We start from the raw sequence: 19910 nt of genomic DNA, 5'->3' as shown, positions 1-19910 counted from the left end.
AAAATCAATTCTGGTTTACCTCATTGGTGTGACAGTTCTCAGGGTGCAGTCAGAATGGGCACAGACATGCTGTTCCCACCCAGGATCTTTAGCAAGAATTACTCTACAAATCTTAGAGATGAAAAGAAGTTTGGGTACTATCTTAGTCCAGTGAAACATCCCTGGGTTTTATTATTGTTGTTGTTATTATTATTATTTAATTTTTGGAATAAGGCAGAGGAAGCTGAACATGTTGGCATCAGGATAGGAGTCTCACTGTTGTCATAGTGCCTAATACATTTTTTTTCCAATTCTGTTTCCATATATTGCCTACCTCGGTTTTCTTTCTTCCTCCAAACCCACATTCAATTTCCTTTTTGTGAAAATGTTGACTGCATAGAATTAAAATTGTCACCCTTCAGCCTGTTAAACAAGAATCAAACCATATTATTTCATCATAAAACACTGCCTGAACCTTTTTAAAAGAAAAGCCCTTAAAACTTCAAGCAGAACTGAATTACATTTCTGTAATATATTCATGGTTATTGTTTAGAATATTTGACACTATATATTTCCTTCAGGCAATCTGTGTTTATCTTTAGAGCCCTTGCTATTTCATGTAGACATATCTTAAATGTCGCTATAATTAAAAGGATATGTGAATCATAAGTTCAAAACATATACAATGTGAAAATACGTTTATTTGCAGTAGTAAAAATAAATAGTGGCGATTTAGATATCCAATTGGGAAAGTCTGTTCTACATCTTCACATAAAGTTGCACATTTCTTTATTTTGATTTGCTTAGCAAATAACCTCTTGACAAGAAAGAAGCATTGTCTTGTCTCTCATTCAACTTTGTCAACTTGAGTCTACAAATGGGCTGTTGAAGATAAAAATGAAAACCATACTTCATCCATCCAACTGCATTCATCTTTGGTACACCTGGTACCCAGCAATAAAACAGCTCTCTTGGTATGTGATCATACATGCTACTAAAATACAGTGTAACCAATAGATGGCTTTTTTCTTTACTGATGTGTTGAGAGTCTGGTATTCTCTGGTCCTGCTCAATCTTCACAATATATTAACCAGAATTGAACTATTTCTGGAAAAGGTCAAATGTCACTTAAATTGAAAATGAAAACAATTGGACATCACAGCAAAATCTTCTCAAGGACGTGAACTTAAATTTGCTTTGTCCTACAGTTGGCCATGATTTAAAGTTAATAGAGAAAAAAATGAAGAAGCTTAGCCATATTCTAATAGCTCACTTGTGTGATATAAGTACAACCCACATTATGGTATAAAAAGACTATATATTATTCTAAAATTAAAAAAAAATTAAAAGAACCCTCATTAAAACTTCAAGACTTAATTGCCCTATGTACATGTGCGATTTTTAGTCAATTGACCATTGACTTTAATTAGTTAATTAATATTAACTAATTAAGGTTGTTTTAAGACAAAAATATGTTGAAGCTTTAAGAAAAAAAAGGATGATAAAAGTCTTAATTGTCATGTTAAGGAGCATAAATTTTATTATAGAACTCAAAGTACCAGTTAAAGATTTTAAAAAAGGAAATTGTGACAAAAACACACCCAAGATGAGTTGAGGATGATGAAGACAGTGACATAGACTAAAGCCCTAGAGACAGGAGTTCTCATAAGAATTTGAATGATTGATAGAAGAAAAGCTAAATCCCAGCAGGTTCTCTGGAATGAAGAATATGTAACATTATTGATATTGTGACACCAACTAGAAAGTAGGTTGTACAATCAAACAATTTGAGGAAGTAAAGGTTTTTGTTTTGTTTTGTTTTTCCAAGAAAAGCACTTCAGTGCTTGGGATGTTCAATCTTGGGAGTTTTCCCCTCCTTGTTGGCTTTTCTGATTCAAATGATGTCCTTAAATGTTTTATTCTGAAAGAAATAATTAACTTAATGAGAGCAAAGAACTGCATCTTCTTCTAGCCTTCCCTTTATACAGATTTTTGATGTAGAGTATGTAAATAGTAGATACAAACTTAAGAAACAAGCTTTGTAAAAGAAAATCACATTTGGTAACCATCATTTGTGAGAGAACTATGTATGACTATGAGGAGGAAAAATGCTCTTTGAACCTTACAATGAAAAGTAAAAGAACCAAGTAGGTCATGAAAGACATGTAAAAAGGGGTCACACACTCAAACAGAAGTGAGGTCAGTCACCTAGCTTTGCCTACAAAGTAAAAAGGGGAGAATAGAGATCAACCTAACCGCCCCCACCCCCTTCCTTTAGAATTGGAAACAAATTCTTTAGAATGTTATTCTAAATCTGAAAATTTATACTTAGAGTATAGCAACTCTGGAAAAACCTAGAAGCGCTACCAGGAAATTTCTAGCTGCTGTGTCTTCTTATGGAGCAGTGTCATAAAAGTCAATTGCCATTTCCTACCACTAGTGTTTTAGGGTGACTGTGTAGGTCATAAAAATAAAAACGCTTATTTTAAAATTGAATCATTCTCCTATAGTGGAAAATAAAGCAAAGAAATAGGTGTAGAAATTGAAAATGAAGTTCAATTAAAATTGTTCATCTACATATTTCAATAAAAATTTAAGATAATGTAAAGGTAGAAAGTTTATAAAATACTAAACTTTATTAAGAATGAGATTTCACCTCACACCCGTGAGAATGGCTTAGATCAAAAACTCAAGGGATGACATGTGCTGGAGAGGACACGGAGAAAGCGAAACCCTCCTCCATTGCTGGTGGGAATGTAACAATGTACAACCACTTTAAAAATCAATCTGGCACTTTCTCAGAAAATTAGGAATAGTGCTTCCTCAAGATCCAGCTATACTACTCCTGAGCATATATCCGAAAGATGCTAAACCATACAACAAGGACATTTGCTCAACTATGTTCATGGCAGCATTATTCATAATAGTCAGAATCTGGAATCAACCTAGATGTCCCTCAACTGTACATTTACATGATGGAATACTACTCAGTAATTAAAAACAAGGAAATCATGAAATTTGCAGGCAAATGGTGGGAACTAGAGATCATCCTGAATGAAGTAACCCAGAAGCAAAAAGACACATATGGTATAAAGTCACTTATAATTGGATAGTAGCCATATAATATAGGATAAACATACTAAAATCTATAGTCCTAAAGAAGCTAAACAACAAGAAGGACCCTAAGGAAGAGGCTGAAACCTCTCTTAGAAGGACAAACAGGATAAACATCAAAAGTAGGAGAAGACAAGGAACAGGGCAGGAGCCTTCCACAGGGGACCTCTGAACGACTCTACCCATGAGGATAAGGAAGGAGATACTTAGACTCATAGATAAACTTTGGGCAGAGTGCAGGAAACATTATCAAAGAAGAGGGAGATAGACCTGGAGGGGATAGGAACAGCACAAGGAGACCAACAGAGCCGAAAAACCTGGGCCAAGGAAGGGGCTGCAAAGACTGATACTCCAAGGACCTAGGACCATGCATGGAGAGGACCTATATAGACCCCCTGCTCAGTTTCCAAGTGGGTTCCCTAGTAAGGGGTACAGAGTCTGTCTCTGACATGAATTCAGTGGCTGGCTCTTTAATCACCTCCCCCTGGGGGGTGCAGCCTGACCAGGTCACAGAAGAAGATAAAGCAGCCAGTCCTGATGAAATCTGATAGGCTAGGGTCAGATAGAAGGGGAGGATGTCCTCCCCTATCAGTGGACTAGGGAAGGAGCATGGGAGGAAGAAAGAACAGGAACACAGGAATGGGCGGGGGGGGGGGGGGAGAGACTCAGAAGAGATGGAGAGGGCTACAGCTGGGATACAAAGTGAATAAATTGTAATCAATAAACAAACAAACTATTAAAAAAAAGAATGAGATCTGTGACAATAAGACAAAAAGATGTGGTTCCTATACTTAGAATCACACCATTTACACAGTTTTATCTTGCTGCTTTCTCAGTGGTATTCTGTGTGAAGAAATATTCTGATACCACTAGGTCAGGCCATAACTGGAGCTAAAATATTGCTTCACTTATAAATTAAAGTATTTCTTCTGATGTAAGCAATCCTTCATGATTTGAAAAGATACTTTCCTGAACTCAAAGTCCACAAAGGGAAGCCACATATTGGTCACCGATTGGTCAATAACAAACAATAATGTCCAGCAGGGTTTACTTAAGGGTTCACTTATCTTTCTTCCTTTGTTAACTGGTGCCATGTAAAACTTCTGCAGCCAAGGATGTATTTTAAAAAGTCACAAACCACCTTTCTAAGTAGGAACCCTAATTAATGTCTTAAACAGCACTGGGTCACAAGACCAATAGTCTGTGAGGGAACTGCACAGTCTAGTCAGTTATAATCAGGAGGTTTTATGGAAAGGGATAGCTGGGAAGATGCCATGACACCATTAAAATAATTGGGGTGCAGCTAATGATTTGATATATGACCTTGACCATTTCTTAACATCTCAGTCTTCATTTTCCTCATCTCATTTAGGAAAGAGAAGGTCCTTTCTAAGTGACTTCTAAAACAGATTTCAGGCCAGTGATTGATTGTCACCTGATTTTGCTTTTACCCGATCCTGACCTTGTGCTAATCTCTTGATTCTTTCTTCATCTAAAACAGATACAAGTCAAATCCTCCATGTAATTACAAGACAATCTAATTATGATTTTTTTTAAACCCAGTGACTGTCAAGTCAATGGGCTACCGTTTTCAATAATAATCAACTGAATCAAACCTCATAGTAAGGATAAAAGTTATGCACCTCGATAAACCTGGCTTACTATAAAATACAAAACAAATTGAGGATATCATGCTATGTTGTTGGGAGGAAAGATAATAAGGCAGCTGCTTTATTATATACAGGCTGAAAAAAAAACAGTCACTTGACAAATCTGTAAACAAAAACAAATTATCTCTTTAAGCACCAAGTGGAAGGAGCACAGTGGCACGCAGATGAAAACCAAAAAGTATAAAGGAATGGTCATAAGCCTGTGATTTTATTTATCACTTTTTGTTAGCACTTTTTGTTGTTGGTGGTGGTGGTGATGTTTCTGCTGCTGCTGTTGTTAGAGACAGGCTTTCCCTGTGTAGTCCTGAATGTCCTGCTGCTGTTGTTAGAGACAGGCTTTCCCTGTGTAATCCTGAATGTCCTGGAACTAGCTCTGCAGACCAGGCTGGCCCGGAAGTCATGGATCCACCTTCTGCTTCCTCCCAAGCATTGGGATTGAAGGCATGCACTACCACACCCAGCTATGAATAATCATCTTTTAAAGGCAAGCCATTTTTGTAATTGTAGAATAATTTTAAAAGCAAAAATTTAGGATTAACATTAGTAATTCCATGTTTGAATATAGGAATGTGGGGCCATGCTAAAATTTATGTATGGGTTCAAAGGGCATGCCCAAGAGAACAGCACTGTTTTACACCATCTCTTTTATGTTCTATTTCTGCCTGAAAACCAAACAAATGTGCAGATTCTGAAGAAATGTCAGAAACCTTTCTCTGGACATCAGTGAGCAGACAGTGGCATAATAGCTAAGACGCAGGGATTTCTGACATGCACAGAAAACTGGCCAAAAGGGGAGAGCCAAAGTTGGACAAGGAGAAAATCAACATCCTGTACGGGAGAGGGTCTTCCCTGAGCAGCAAAAACAAGACACGTGCAGTTGCAACGATTTACTAAATTCAGTGTTCTGTTCTCACACACAATTAAGGCCAATTCATACCCTGCATAATTTTTGGTTATTTATGTTTCTCCTATTTCCTTTAAGCTGGAGACACCGCCATTGGTGATTTCTCTAGTCCCTTCCTGGGACTCCAGGAAGCTAATTGGGAAAGACGTGGGGTTAATTTAATTTCTCACTTAAGTTAGAAACCAAAAAGAAACACTGGGCTAAGCCTAAAGCTAAAAAAATCAGGTAAAGTTTTCTGCAATCCAAGTTACTCAGCAAAAGAGAGCTCACCAAGGTGATTAATTCACCATCAACCTGTAAGGAGCACAGACACACCAGAGAGGAATGGGCACTCAGCTTGAGGATACAGGGTGCAGGCGGGTTCGCTGGGAACAGTTCCAACAACACAGTCTTCGCCCTTGGGAAAAGGCAAGGCCAGAAGCATAGTCCTCACAAAATGGCCCTCCCAGCACACGCTACCTCCACCCGGTCGCACAGATTCCATTTCCCCCTCTCAGTCCTCAGGTTAGATCCTTAATATAGCTACTGCCCCGGAGAGTCAGATCTGAGAGTTAGGCCTCTGTGAAAAATGTCACATCAGAATGGGCAACAGGCTCCAAAAACGCATCCTAGCTAAAGGAAAAAAAAAGTTGGAACAAAAAAGTTAAGGTGAGAACTAAAGTGAATACAGTAACGGCATTAGAACACATTCCAGAACTCTTCCAGGGTTCCCATCTGCTAGAGCAAATCTGTTTGAGGTCAGTGGAGTGACTGTCAGGGAGCTTACAAGGGTCTCTGGGCTTTCCCTACCCCACACAAAGCCGCTGGAAAGCCATCTCTACTGAGCTCTCCTCTCCCCCTTCATCTCAGAGGCTGTTGGAGGAAAGAACCAAAGTTTGAAACAAAGTTGAAAAAGTTGCAGCAACCGGGACGGATAGATTCAAAGTCTTACCCTGGCGGCTCTGGACGAGTAGGGGTCCTCAAAGAGGGCCCACATGCGGGGCTGCAGCCTCCTCCAGCGGCCAGACTTGCCGTCGGGACCTCCCAGCCCTGCGGCATCCTCAATGCCCAGCCTCTTGGCCGCTAGGTCCTCATCGTCTCCGGGGTCGCCCCCGATGAGGTCCGGTGTCTCGAAGATGTCCAGCGCCTCCTCCGCGTCACGGTGCTGGCGGTAGGTCATCCAGCAGCAGGGCTCCACGTCGGTCTCGTCGATGCCCCAAAAGGCCAGCTCTTCCTCGAAGAGCGGCCCGCACACGTCGGCGGGGCAGTGCAGCTTGCCCGTGCGGTAGTAGTTGAGCACGTAGGCGAAGACGCCCGGGTGGCGATCGAAGAAGAACTCGCGGCCTCCCCCGGGGTGGTCGCTGCCATTGCCGTCGTGGGAACTGCAGTTGCCCGCGCCGCCTTCGAAGCAGCCGCTGGGGACAGGGGACAAGGGAGGAGGTCGCGGCGGCGGAGAAAGGGGAGGGGGCAGCGGCTGCAGCTTGTCGCCCGCGGCCGTCAGGCAGTCGCCCTGGGGCTCAGAGGAGGCGAGGAGGGCCAGGCGCGTCCCCGGAAGGGTCTTGAGAGTGCTGCGGTAGGTTTCGTGCCGGGTGCCGCCGACATTGAGGATCACCCTCTCGTTGTTCTCGATCTTGCCCATCTCTGTGGCTCAGACATGACTAGGGGAGGCGAACACAACGCCAAGTTAAAGCTCTGTGGGTCACATACTCACCACGACCCTCCCCCGCCCCCACCGCCAGCCCCCACCTCAACCCAAGAGTGCCAAGATGCAGAGCTGGAGAGTGGGAAGGACCCTCCCAGGAGTAGCTTTGGGTCCGAGTCCTGTCCCCGCCTCTTGCATCATGCCTGGCCCAGGTTCCCAGAGAATGAAGAACAGTAGAGTTTTCCTTGACCTTCCAGGAAACCTTTTCTCTTGCGGCACACTGTCCACCCTTGGCTCTGACCTCTCCTTCCTTTCTGCGCTCCACCATGTCTCCCCTGTATGCCTCTCAAATCCAACCAGCTTTTAATAAGCCCCAAGTCTCCCTTCCCTCACCCAAACCTCCCACCGCTCACTCCCCAGTCTTTTTTCTCTAGCCGTTTGTCTCCCCTTCCCCACTATCCCATCTCCCTCTCTCTCTCTCTCTCAGCCCCTCCCCTGCTTTTAATGCAATTCTCCGTCAGGGAGTTATTAGGTTCGCTACTGCAACTTGGCAGTGTTGGGGGGTGGAGGCAGGGGACTCGGGTGCCCCAGCTGCCTGCATACCCTTGCTGGAGCCTAGACGGCTCTCTGCTCCCCGACACTAGGGCAGTACCCTTTGCCCGCTCCGCTCTCTCTCGTCTACCAGGCACGAGACTCAACAGAGAAGTCAGAACAACAATAACAACAAGCGTCCCCGCCGCTGCCTTTCACCAAGGAGACCGCTGACTAATTTCCTCGTCCCATTTCCTTTCCACATTACGGTTATCGCTGTTGCTAATGTTATTATTACTTGGGAAAGGAAACGGCTAACTAGGATCCATCTTTGAGGACAAAAGTGAGCAATCTATCCCACCCCTCCCCCTTCCCAGGAAAAACAAACATCTTGGGGGTGGAGAGTGGGGGTTGCTTTCGAGGAGGGGCGAGGCCCAGGAGAAGCCGCTGGAGGCACACCCCCTGGGTCCCTTAGCTGGAAGACCGGCTGGTTCCAGCTTCTCCCTAGGGCTTCACATCCACCTTCTTAACTGCTAGGCATGGGGGGTTGGAGGGAGAGGAAGCCCGCCTGCACCGCCCTTCCCTTTCTCCCCTCCTCGTCCCCGGATACCTTAAGGAGACCGGGAGAAAAGTGGCTCTGCTTGGGTCTCCGAGTGGACGAGATTCTCCCTGCAGCCGGACGGAGTCTCTGCGGCCAGCTGAGACGCCCTCCTCAAAGGAGAAACTACTTGTTGGCGTTTTTCCGGGTTCAGGTGGTTGAGCCGCGTCTCTGGGTGCCGAGGTCGGGGAGACAGTCCCCGCCCGCCGCCCCCCGCGCTCCCCGCCTTCACGCTGCTGCGATCTGCGGGCTCTCCCATAGCCACCCTCCGCGCCCAGAGTCACCATCGCGCGGGGCTGGGCGAAGCATGGAGCTCGGGGCGGGTCCAGCCGGCGCAGCCTGACCCCGCCGCAGACCTTCACCCCAGCCGGCTGTGCCTGGAGCGGAGGCTGACCAGAGGACAGGGGGGCTCACCCGGTTGAAAGTGAAGGCTCCCAGCTGAGATCTGGATCCACAGATTTGGTCCTTCCCCCCACCCCCGCCCTAAAGCAGCCTCTGCGAGAGCTGTTCCTTCAGCACCACTCGCCTGAGCACACAGCTACAGAGTGGGTGGGTGGGTCTGGGGAATCTAGGATGAGCAGCTCCAATCTCGCCCCCTCGGGAGCTCTCACCTGCTCCCTTTATGCACCATTCTCCACACCCTACCTCCCCACTACCCTACCCCTCCCAACAAGTGGGAGAGAATATAAAGCCAATTGCATCTTTTCCTTAATGACAGCTGACAGGAGTCTGCTTACAGGTGACAGTGGATCTCGTTCTGTGTCTTCTACAAGGCTCCACTTTCTCTCTTCACTCAAATGTAGGTCTCCAGCCACCACATCACGGTTATATAAAACAAAACAAGTTTAAAAGTTTATCCCAGGGACACAATGCTCCAAAAAGTACAACTTCAGCTTCCTTTCTCTGAAACAACCAAGCGACAAAGCAATGCCAAGCATCAGCCAAGTCCTGCTTAACTCAGCTGTCTATTGGGTCTTGTTTATGTTGCTAATGTTGGCATAGCTGAGCACTATAAACTTGAGGGGTTACCCAGAAAAAATGGAGTGTCCCACAGTTCCAGGGTTCAGGGTTGGTGCTTCTGTCAGCCCTGGGAGTGGAGTGTAATCCAGTCAGCAACATGAGCCTGAAGATGGCTGTCCTCACCCTGCTTCTCTTCACATCACTCTCTTCCTGTGGGTATGTTATCTGTGTATCCAAATTCTCCCTTTTCCTTGAAGACATCAGCCACATTACATACAGCCCCATGATAATGACCTCATTTTAACTTGATCACCTCTAAAAAAAGAATCACCCAAGAAGTAGTGGACATTGGACTCCAATAGATCGTCTCAGGGAGAGCATGATGCAACTCAAACTATGTCTTATCACACACACACACACAAGAAGAGTATGTTCTCTGTATTTGTTTGTATGTTTCAAGAGACAATGGGGATAGGCAGAATGCAGGAGAAACCAAAGCCTTAAAAGAGTAGTATTCCACAATTCTATGAACATTGTAAAGATGGAATCCCAGCAAGTAGGAAAAGCAACAGGATGGAAGTGGAATGAAGCATCTTTGACAAATCAAATATTGCTATCAATACTACTATTTAGTGGCAAAGTTAGTTTCAATTGTCAACTTGACATGCCTTAGTTGAGGGATTACCTATTATCCATGGGAAATTTTTTTTATTAATGATTAATGTGAGAATAGTAAACTTGAAATGCCAGAAAAATTACCAAATATATTAAAATTCTACCATCTATTCTCTTCTTGTCCAGCTACTCCCTTCTTTAGTGTCATAAGTTCAATATACTAAAAAAAATGTTAGCTTTAATATAATTTAACAATAGTAATAATGGCAACCCAAACATTTGTAGTAAGAGATAACATTTACTGAGAGAATAATAATTGCAAAACTCTTTGCATAAACTCTATCTTTTCATTTTAATAACATAGTCACATTATATAATAACTGTCATTACTATAGAAAGATAACTTTTATCTTATATTAGTGGCATGAATCGCTAATGAAATACTTCAGTTTCATACTATTAGTTGTGTTCTGGGAAAATGCTTGAGAGAATCAAAAAGGAAAGGAGAGTGATGAAAAGAACTTACGGGGAGGGAAACAAAGATGTAAACTCTAGAAAATCAACTGGATCCAAGTTTATATGAGTTACTGAGAAGTAATCACACTGATAAGAGTAAGAAGTCAAAAATTTCTTATGATTCAAAAGTGTAAAATTAGAGAATGTGACATAGAAATTTGAAAACAAAATGTGGAAAAATAAAGGATGAATGTGCATGTCCAGGGAGAACTGGTACACAAGCAATGAATGAAAGACCTTTTTTGTTTCTTTGTCAATATAAGAGCATCCTAATACAAACATCCAGGGTTAGTTATATAAGATAGCCAAGAACAGAAAACCCCTCCAGCCAACTGAATCCACTGATCTTGCTGTAAAAATCAGATAAAAGTGAAAAGACAACAAAGCATTAAAAGATGATGAGCAAAACTGAAGAGGAAAAAAAAACATATCAACTCAGTTTCCTTTATGACTGAAGTGGAGCAAAGGTTTAAAAGACTGTATGGACAGTACTGCTCACAGGGAGGCAACAGAAATGTAGCTCCCTTTGTGTTCCAGACTTAGCATCAGAAACGGCTACAGAAAGTGAACATTACCTCATCACCCAGAGCTGGATCTCCTGAAAATATGTGGTGAGCCTGGTATGATGGCTCATGCCTCTAATGCCAGCACTCAGGAGGCTGGGGACAAAGGATGATTTCACATTCAGTGCTCTGTCCTGACTCCACAGTAAGATCTACAATGATCTGGGCTAGAGAGTAAGATCCTGTTCAAAAAGAAAAAATACTATGATTTATAGAGGAATTTTAATCCAGCAACATAGCTGCTCTGGTAAGGGATCACTTTCAAAGACCTTTTAGGTCTATGTGATCTGTCCAGAATTCAGACACACCCTTAGTACACACCCTTAATCCTTCTGACTGGAATACAGACCTTTAATCCCAAACACTGGTGTATAATTGAGAAGCAGACAAAGTGATGAATAAAAAAAAAGATTTGACTGAATGAATCAGAGATAGGATATGCTCAACTCTCATGAGAACAGAAAGGAAAGGCTACTTGAGAGCAGTACAGGGAAAGAGGGGCGTTGAGTTCAGTGCAGAAATTGAAGGCAGTGGAGCTCAGCTGACTTCCTGCAGTTCCATTCAGCTCCTGCAGTCAGTGCAATTCAGTTTGTGGAGTTCAGAGTCAGTTTTTCCAAGCAGAACAATTCAGTCAGAAGCCAAGAGAAACCAGATTGACTTAGGCAACTTGGAGTTTGAGCCAGAACAGCTGAGTTGAACCAGGCAGCAAGAGTTCAAAAACAGCTATGAAGGGTGAGTTTATTCAGCAGTAAATCTCAGGGGGCAGGAACATTCTAGGCCTAGGTTAACTGAAGAATTGGGGCCAGAAGCTGAAGACTTCAAGGTCCAGGTTTACCCAAGATTAGATTGTACAGAGGCTAGAAGGTTCTAGACCTAGGCCTAGGGACATTTAGATAAATACGCTCTGGGATCAGATCAAGCCACATAATCATAAAGCTTGGGTATGGCTCTCATCTAATTCACTCATCAGAAGAAATAAAAACAACATTTACAGTGACTCAGAATGACATACCTGTAAAAGTTTAATATCTAAGCAAATTAAATCGCTTAAAGTCTAACAATTTAAAAAATGCTCACCTTTGCAATGTAACATATCTGTAAAGAGTCCTCTCCACTGCAATAAAAAAAAATAGTCACAACGTTCCATCGAATATCTCTTGTGAAGGGCCCGCAAAGTAGCTCAGCTATTGCATAAATACAAGGAAAATAAAGCTCTCCAAGCCTGGTGATAAGTGTGCACTTTTAAAAAATAATTTTCTTTTAATATACATGTTTTAATCATCTTTTAATTACCTATTTTGTTCACATAGTCAATTCTATGCCATCTTAACAGGGAATCTGAGAATACTTTGTAAAGTATATAAACTTATTTTTTTTTTTTTTTTGCTTTGTTTTTGTTTGTTCTGTTTTGTCTTTTTGCAGTTCAGGAATCTAAGAAGTCTAGAACAAGGTTCGTAGACTGTCCCATGGACCTTGTTTACTGTATTCTCACATAGAAGAGAGGGAGAGAGCTCACTTTTCCCGTCAGTCACATGACTCCATGCATATTACCTAAACACAAGGTTTCGCCTTCCAACACCACCAAATGTGGGATCAAGTTTTCAATATGCTTTGGGAACACACAATCAGACCATAACATTTGTGCAGTGCATTTCCACTTCTATCCAAACTAATCATTTATGTTGATTGTGATGAGATAGACTTCAAGAAGATAAATTCGTGATTTTAGAACTTGGCAGTTTCATTTGTATGTAATACGAGCTACAGTTTTTCTCAAGGACCAGTGGATCTGAATAAATATCCATCACAGAAAAGATATTTAGTTAATTTGAGCTTACTGCTTACTTAAAAAATTAATGTGCAAGGAAAGGCATTTTAGGTTGAAGGAAGAGGAAAAAAATGTATATAGGATGGTGTTCAATGATAAGCATTTTAACAGAGTTGAAAATAGCCTCTTTCGATAGAAAATTCTGCGTCACTGTCGTCTACACCAGAAATTCACTTGAAAAATAGAGAAAAGCAGAGAACACCCAGTCCTTAGCGTGCTTGCCACGCAAGCATGAGAACCTGAATGCGGGTACCCAGAGCTGAGATAAAAAGCCTTCCAGTGCAGGACTGACATCAAAAACCCGGGCATCACAGGGCATGCTCAGAATCTCTGCACTCAGCAGGCAGAGACAGGACGATCCCTGAGGCTCACCGACCAGCCAGGATAGCCCAGCAGTGAGCTCCACGTTCAGTGAGAGAACCTATCTCAGAAAATAAGGTGAAGATGATACTGGGTGTCAGTTTCTCTCCCACACACACACACACATAGATGTAAGCTAGACAGATCATGATAAAAACAGATAGATGACAGAGATAGATGATAGGTAGGTAGGTAGGTAGATAGATAGATGGATGGGTGAATGGATAGGAGATATAGAGGGAGGGAGGGATAAATGATAGATAAACAAAGCCATATGCACACTCCAGTAAATAACTAGTCACCTCATTATTTGAAGTTATTGCTAAAAAGAGGACACTATTAAATATGTTTCCTAAGGTGATCGGTTGCCCTCTACATAAGAATTAAAGCATCAGCAGATATCAACAAAGTACATTCTCATTATTTCGGTTCCTGACTAAGTCATGGATACTAGATAAGACAGGATTCAAGTTTTTTAGTATTTTCTTGTCCTTTATTGTTATTTCATATATAGATAAATTTAATTTGTATACATATGAACATTATTACTGATTCCATTTCTATGTTTTCTTTAAAATCTCCCAGCCATGGAAAATTGCTGTATCTTAAAGTCCACTGGAAAAGGTCTAGTCACATCCTTTTAAACGATTTTCTTTTTTTTTTTTTCAATGCAGTTTATTCAGGAACCTTGAACAATCCTCGGACCCTGGGGAAAGCCAGCCCACAGCTTAAATAGCCTCTGGGTAGCCAACCCAGGCGTGCCACGTGGGCAATGCAGATAGGTCCACATACATGGAAGCAAGCCAGATCCTCAGCCTTAGCCAAATGTGGAATTGTTCGTGACAGAGAGCACTCACCATCAGGAAGGTGGAAGGCGGAAACCAGCTCCATCTTTAAGGCATAGCATTCCGCAGCTCTCTACAGTTCCCCCTTTTTGTTTTAGACGCATCAGGCAAGAGTAGAGGTCTGATCTCTGATATTAGAAATAAATTGGGACTTTGTACCGATGTTCATTTAGGTGTCATCCACCCAAAGAGCATCAGACCCGTCCGATACCTTTTTCTCAGAGGCGAGACCTGGGGCATCAACCCGCATGCAATCAGACATGCTCTTCTCTGGGTCGAAAGCGGCTGACCCTGAGTGCAGTGCTTAGCCTCGCATTCTGAGCGTATCATTTTAGCTTTTTATGGTATCCAACCATGCTTGGGGAGAATGTCCTGCTTCAATGGCTGTAAAGGCCTGAATGATCATGGCTGCATCACACTGTTGTGAGACTCTAATCTTGCATATATACCACAGGCAAACCAAGGAGACCAACACCAGAAGGCCTGCTAACGCTCCCATGCCCGCCCATTCCTTCAGATGATTCATGGCTGCAGCAATCCATGTTGATAATCCTGTGGCTAGTCCTGCGTCCACTCTGGTAGAATTTACTGTGGCAATGGCCACTCTCAGCTGCTCCATCGTAGTATCGAATTCTCCAGTCCAATTACCTAAAATATAGCTCGACAATTGTTTAGACAGATTTGCAGCACAGGAAAAATTCTCATGTTGTATGCTAGTGACACAAAGTCCACGATTTTCTTTTAAATGCTGAAGTTTGTGCCATGAGATTCTACTGTGGCAGGTTTACTGTAAAACCCGTAAATCAGTCATCTCAACATCCTACATTCTAATGAAATACTTTCCAAGAAGTTGGATCAAATCTAATGTTCGTGAATGTATGCCAATAATTTAGCTGAGCATTCTAGTTTCAGCATATATTAGGAAGAAGTGCATCCAAAAAAAGAAGCAACTTTTATTATGAGCAAAGCAATTATGCCAAATATTATCATGTATCTTTGTTCAAACAATCTGTTGCATACATGTACTATGATTGTGTACATAGCATATATGCACATATAATTTTATTATGCATTATAGTTAATTCTACCAACTAATCATTTAAGTAGTCATTTTCCTATTCAGCAAATGAGTAATGAAGGAAAAAAATATTATTAATTATTATAGCAGATAAAACTACCCTAAATATTTAAGTGAAATATAAAATTTCAAAAGCATTTCATTAAACTCAGTCATTAACCAATCATTTTACTAGCATGCTAAGAGTGAGGAGGCTCAGACTGAACTTTTCAAATAACTTTCTCAAGTTTACACAGTTGTTTTTTTTTTTTTTTTAAAGAAAGTGTTATTCAAGTCCACCATTGTTTATTCTAACGTCCATATCCAGTCAGAGAATAAATGATAGACTCATAGTTTGGGTAAATGTATAACCATGAGATGTTTAAGAATTAGTAGATGAGAATAGATATGACAAAAACCCCACAAATGTAACTTAATATGTCCCAGTCATTTTGTGAATTTAAAACACATTATCAAAATAAATCATAGTTCTGTGGTTCCCGTGTATATCATAAACGGCATATAATAAAAGCAGTAATCAAAACAGGCAAGTAAAGTGAGTTTTAAGAAAAAAGTCTACTTGGATTTGGTTTGTACTAAAGAAGAAGAATAGAAATCATGACTCACAAATACTGCTCTGAAAAGGTTGGAAGTAAGCAGATTGGCTTCCTCGGGAAATAAAAATAAGGGTCCCAGGAATGAGGAGCGAGAAGAGACTTACAATAAGATGAGAGCATGTCTAAGCACAGCACACCAGCTCAGTTTCAATATTTAGAAAGACATCTAGACAGGTGGAGATTCAGGCTTCTGAAAAGGCACTTTCTGCAGCTTTCAAATAGAATTGAGGGAAGTAAAAATAACAGCAGGGCAAAGAAGCGGTTCTGGAGAGGAACTGTACTAAGAAAACATCACTGAAATTCTTTTCCTTTAACCAGGCTATGAAATGCGCTTCTCAGATTTATTTTTATTCAATTATTTTTCAAATAGGACTACAGGATAGCACAGATGATTGTGCAATTTGGGAAAGGAAAGTGAAAAAATAATATAAGACTCCAATACAAATTAGTATGGCAAAATAACTCCTCAAAGAAAATGCTAAACCATGTAGGGAAATATACATGGATTATTTCCAAAAGATGCATGCACATTTCAAATTTCTGTCTGATGAAAAAAAAAAAAACCACCAGTATCAATGTTACATTTAGATGTAGAACCAGAAAGAGTCCAGTATTCTTTAAACAACCTAAATCATTTTATTTTGATAATTAAATTGGGACATCTACTTAGCTTTACAAATATCTTTAAGTGTGTCCTCTCAAGTTTATATCTGTAAAGTTCATTTTTAATGTGATAGTATTAAGAAATGGGCATTTAAGAGACAATTTAAGTCATGATGAAGGTAGAGTAGAAAACCCTCCTGGGTTGGATTTGGGCCATGGTAAAAGGTTTTGGGGAATGGCTGGCCTCCTACTCCACCTCCTCCACGGCTTACTCAAGGCTCTCAGACAAGCTGCACAGTGTGTACTGAGCATATGAATATGCACATAGCAGCTTTTATTTCCTCAGGACACTTAGAAGTCAGAATTGCAGTGACTTGCTTAATTGCTTGTCTCTTATGGCAGACTATAAGTACTGGAATTAAGTACATCTCGACTACAATGATATGCCCAACATCCAAGTCAGCGCCTGGATTATAACAAATGGTGATGCTGGCAATAAGGGTGATGCAGATGAGATAGTTGTTATGGCATTATGATGTAATGTGACCACAAAGGCCATTATGGTGCACATACCATTTTCTGGGTCCTAAAACTAGTAATTTGCAAGTCTTCTTCAACTTAATTGTCTCAATAGTCTGAAGGTATATGAACTACAATTAGTCATATATTACATGTAAAGATGTGTTTATACAAAAAGATTGTTTAAGTTGTCTTAAGTCAAAGCCATAGTAATCTGAAGAAATAGAACTGGAATGAGATGTTTTGCTTGAAACTATTGTGTTTCCTAGCAATATTTATTTCTGTTGAATGTTCAGAGGTGAAGGGAATGGTTTCTTAAAAGTCTGAGTTTCTGTAACAGAATTTTCATATCAGATTCTGTTTCTGTTGTGTTTGCAACATTGGCCGTTTGCTCATTTGCAATGCAATCCTATTTTCAACTGAGCTTCAACTCCTTCACAACTCTAAAGGCAGTTCCTCTCTGATAATTAGACAGCCATAGATATGCAACAAATTTATGAAACTCATTTTTTTAGTAAATATTTAGGTATTTTGATATCAATGTCCTCCTAACGTTTATTAATTTGGGGGCTATTATTGTTATAGTTTGGTTTTTTATTGCTTTTCTTTTATTTTTTGAGATTGTACTATAATTGCATCATTTTTCCCTTCCCTTTCCCCCCTGCAAGCCCTCCCATACATCCTTTCTTGCTCTCTTTCAAATTTTTGGCTTTTTTAAAACTTACTGTTACATGTATGTATGAACATATATATTGTATACATATATATTCCTAAATAGGACCTGCTCAGCCTGCACAATGGTGGTGCTCATATGTATGTCTTCAGGGCTGACTACTTGGTATTTTAGCCAGTTGGTGCGTTCTTCCCCGAGAAAGACTATCTCTCCCACTCTCGCCATTTCTTGCTTGCCTGGAGATCTTTGTACAGAGTTGAAGACTCAGAGGTTTTTCTCCGTTTACTTTGGCACGGTTAATGCTGTTGTCCTCGTTCAGCTCATATTTAGCCAGTTATGTTGGTGAGACTTTATGGTGTATTCTCTGACATTACTAGGAATCACAATCTCCATTTTTCAGTTAATGCCCCTCTGTGACATTAGTCAGGTGCACCTAGGAGGAAAATGTCTTGCTACATGTGAGAAATCTTTGTTTTCTACCTGAGATAGGTAAAGTCCAAAAGCCTTCTAAATGTTTTGCTTTCCCTGTCACTGGCACTCCAAGCTGATGTAACTTCTCTTCTCTTGAGTGTATCAAATCATAATCTACTCCATTAAACAAAAACCATATCCTTAAGAGAGTAGCTACACCCTAGTAAGGCTGTTCACCCAGCAGGCTTAGGGGTGGCTCTGTGTTTCAGGAAAGAAGATATCCAGCACACCTCTGCATTCTTTAGATGGCTTCTGTCTGACTGAAAGAGTCTGAGACACCAGAGTAGCTTTCGCTACCTTCTAATAGAGGATCCAAGGGCTCTATTTAGATTCCATTTCTTTGATACTCTTTTCCTGGAAGAGACTGAGAAAAGAAACAGCTTTAATTTCCAATCCAGCAAGTTCTGTCTCTTCTAATTTCTCAAAATTCTGCTAAAACCTTTGTGGTTTCTTCTCTGTTGTTTCTTTTCTTCTCTTTATCACAACTACCAAAAGAAGCCAGTTGTTACTTCCTACTGTTTCCCCTGCCTGACCTGTGAGTTTATTAGAGTTCGTGCCTATTCCCTTCATCACTGTAAGCTGTGGTACTGCGGAAATGTGGAACTCCACGCTACCTTATCCATCTTCAGTAGCATTTTCTCCACTCACTCAAGCCAGCTGCAGTGCTCCCGCGATGTCTTTGCAACTTGAATGAACCGTTTCCATTGTATTCTCTCAGCTTTGAACTACCAAGGCCAACAGCAAAGATCTTGTTTTATTACAGTAGCTAGCTTCACGCTTCCAGATTCAAATTCTGTTTTGATTTCAGTTGCATAACAAATCACTCCAAAACTCTGTGTCTTAAAATAAGAGCCGTGGAGTTATCACTGCTGACAGCTCTGTGGATGAGGAGCCGGGACACAGTACTACAGACAGAGTTCACCCTGGCTTGGTCCTCTCTGTGGCTTCCTGTTACATTAAACCCCCATTACTTTAAGCTCCAGGCTCAGTGGCATTTATTTCTGGTTTTGAATGTGATGAATGAGTTCCTACCTTAGGATCATTTCCCATTATTTTTTTCTGGATTCCTAGTCTCTCCGTTCTTTTTCTGGATTGTCATTCAAGTCTGCTCAGAGTTAATGTCATGTGGTGACTGTCCCGACAGATAGCTCATGTCTGCACCAGTCACCCAGAATCTTGGGAGGAATGTCACTCTTCTTAATGAGACAGATGATGTGGCACGAAGTCGAAGTCGAAAAGAAGACAAGAATCCTCCTGGGGAGGTAGCGTTAAACTATAAATATTGTAATTGTCATTTCATTCCAGCACATTCTTTCCATTCCTGAATAATGGTGGGCTTGTGAGGTACAGCTATTCACAATTTAATCATATGCTTCTTTTACCTTCTTATGGACAATGACCAGTCCTAAAACTCAACTATTCTACCACTAAGAGTGTGAATCACCCCTAAATTGTTTTACCATTATGCTTTTATCCCCATATCCTGAAAAATAGCAGCAATATTGAGTGGGAAACCATCTATCATCAAGTCAATGCTTATACATTAATAGATACTTAAACAATGTCTCCTAGATTCTCGCCATTACTCCCGAGGCAACATAATACAAAATGGAAAAGCAAGTTTAGAATTCTGTATTGGACTTGGGTCGAAAAGTCTATATGAGAGTAAAGTATGCTATGACAGCATCACAGATGTTAAAAAGTTATCAGAAAGCAATAATTATATTATCTTAGAATGACCTCTTCCGCTAGGAGAGAAAGAGAAAAAAAAAAAGACTCAGTTGTAATTTTCTCCTAGTCTTAGAAATATGTGGTCCAATAAAATATCATTAAACATCAAAGCTCATCACTTCTATCCAGAGTTAG

The 19910-nt window shown here is 41.1% G+C and overlaps 1 protein-coding gene across 15 annotated transcripts in view; it reads right to left on the bottom strand.

Moving 5' to 3' along the window:
- Positions 1 to 9177, bottom strand: part of Kcnc2 (potassium voltage-gated channel subfamily C member 2) — a 187346-nt gene extending 178169 nt beyond the window's left edge. For 2 of the 15 annotated variants that reach the window (XM_060378062.1, XM_060378063.1), the window contains exons 1-2: positions 8430 to 8750; positions 6599 to 7304 (exon numbers count right to left, since the gene is read on the bottom strand). In XM_060378062.1, coding sequence (XP_060234045.1) covers positions 6599 to 7285 — 687 coding nt within the window. In that variant the 5' untranslated portion in view covers positions 7286 to 7304; positions 8430 to 8750. The other 13 variants (XM_060378054.1, XM_060378055.1, XM_060378060.1 and 10 more) reach the window with 13 other exon arrangements.
- Positions 9178 to 19910: the final 10733 nt, after the last annotated feature.

The sequence above is a fragment of the Meriones unguiculatus genome, chromosome 2 (assembly GCF_030254825.1).
Source record: "Meriones unguiculatus strain TT.TT164.6M chromosome 2, Bangor_MerUng_6.1, whole genome shotgun sequence".
Classification (NCBI taxonomy): Eukaryota; Metazoa; Chordata; class Mammalia; order Rodentia; family Muridae; genus Meriones; species Meriones unguiculatus.
Note: the sequence above shows the minus strand (reverse complement) of the source record. Positions and strands in the feature narration are given on the sequence as shown.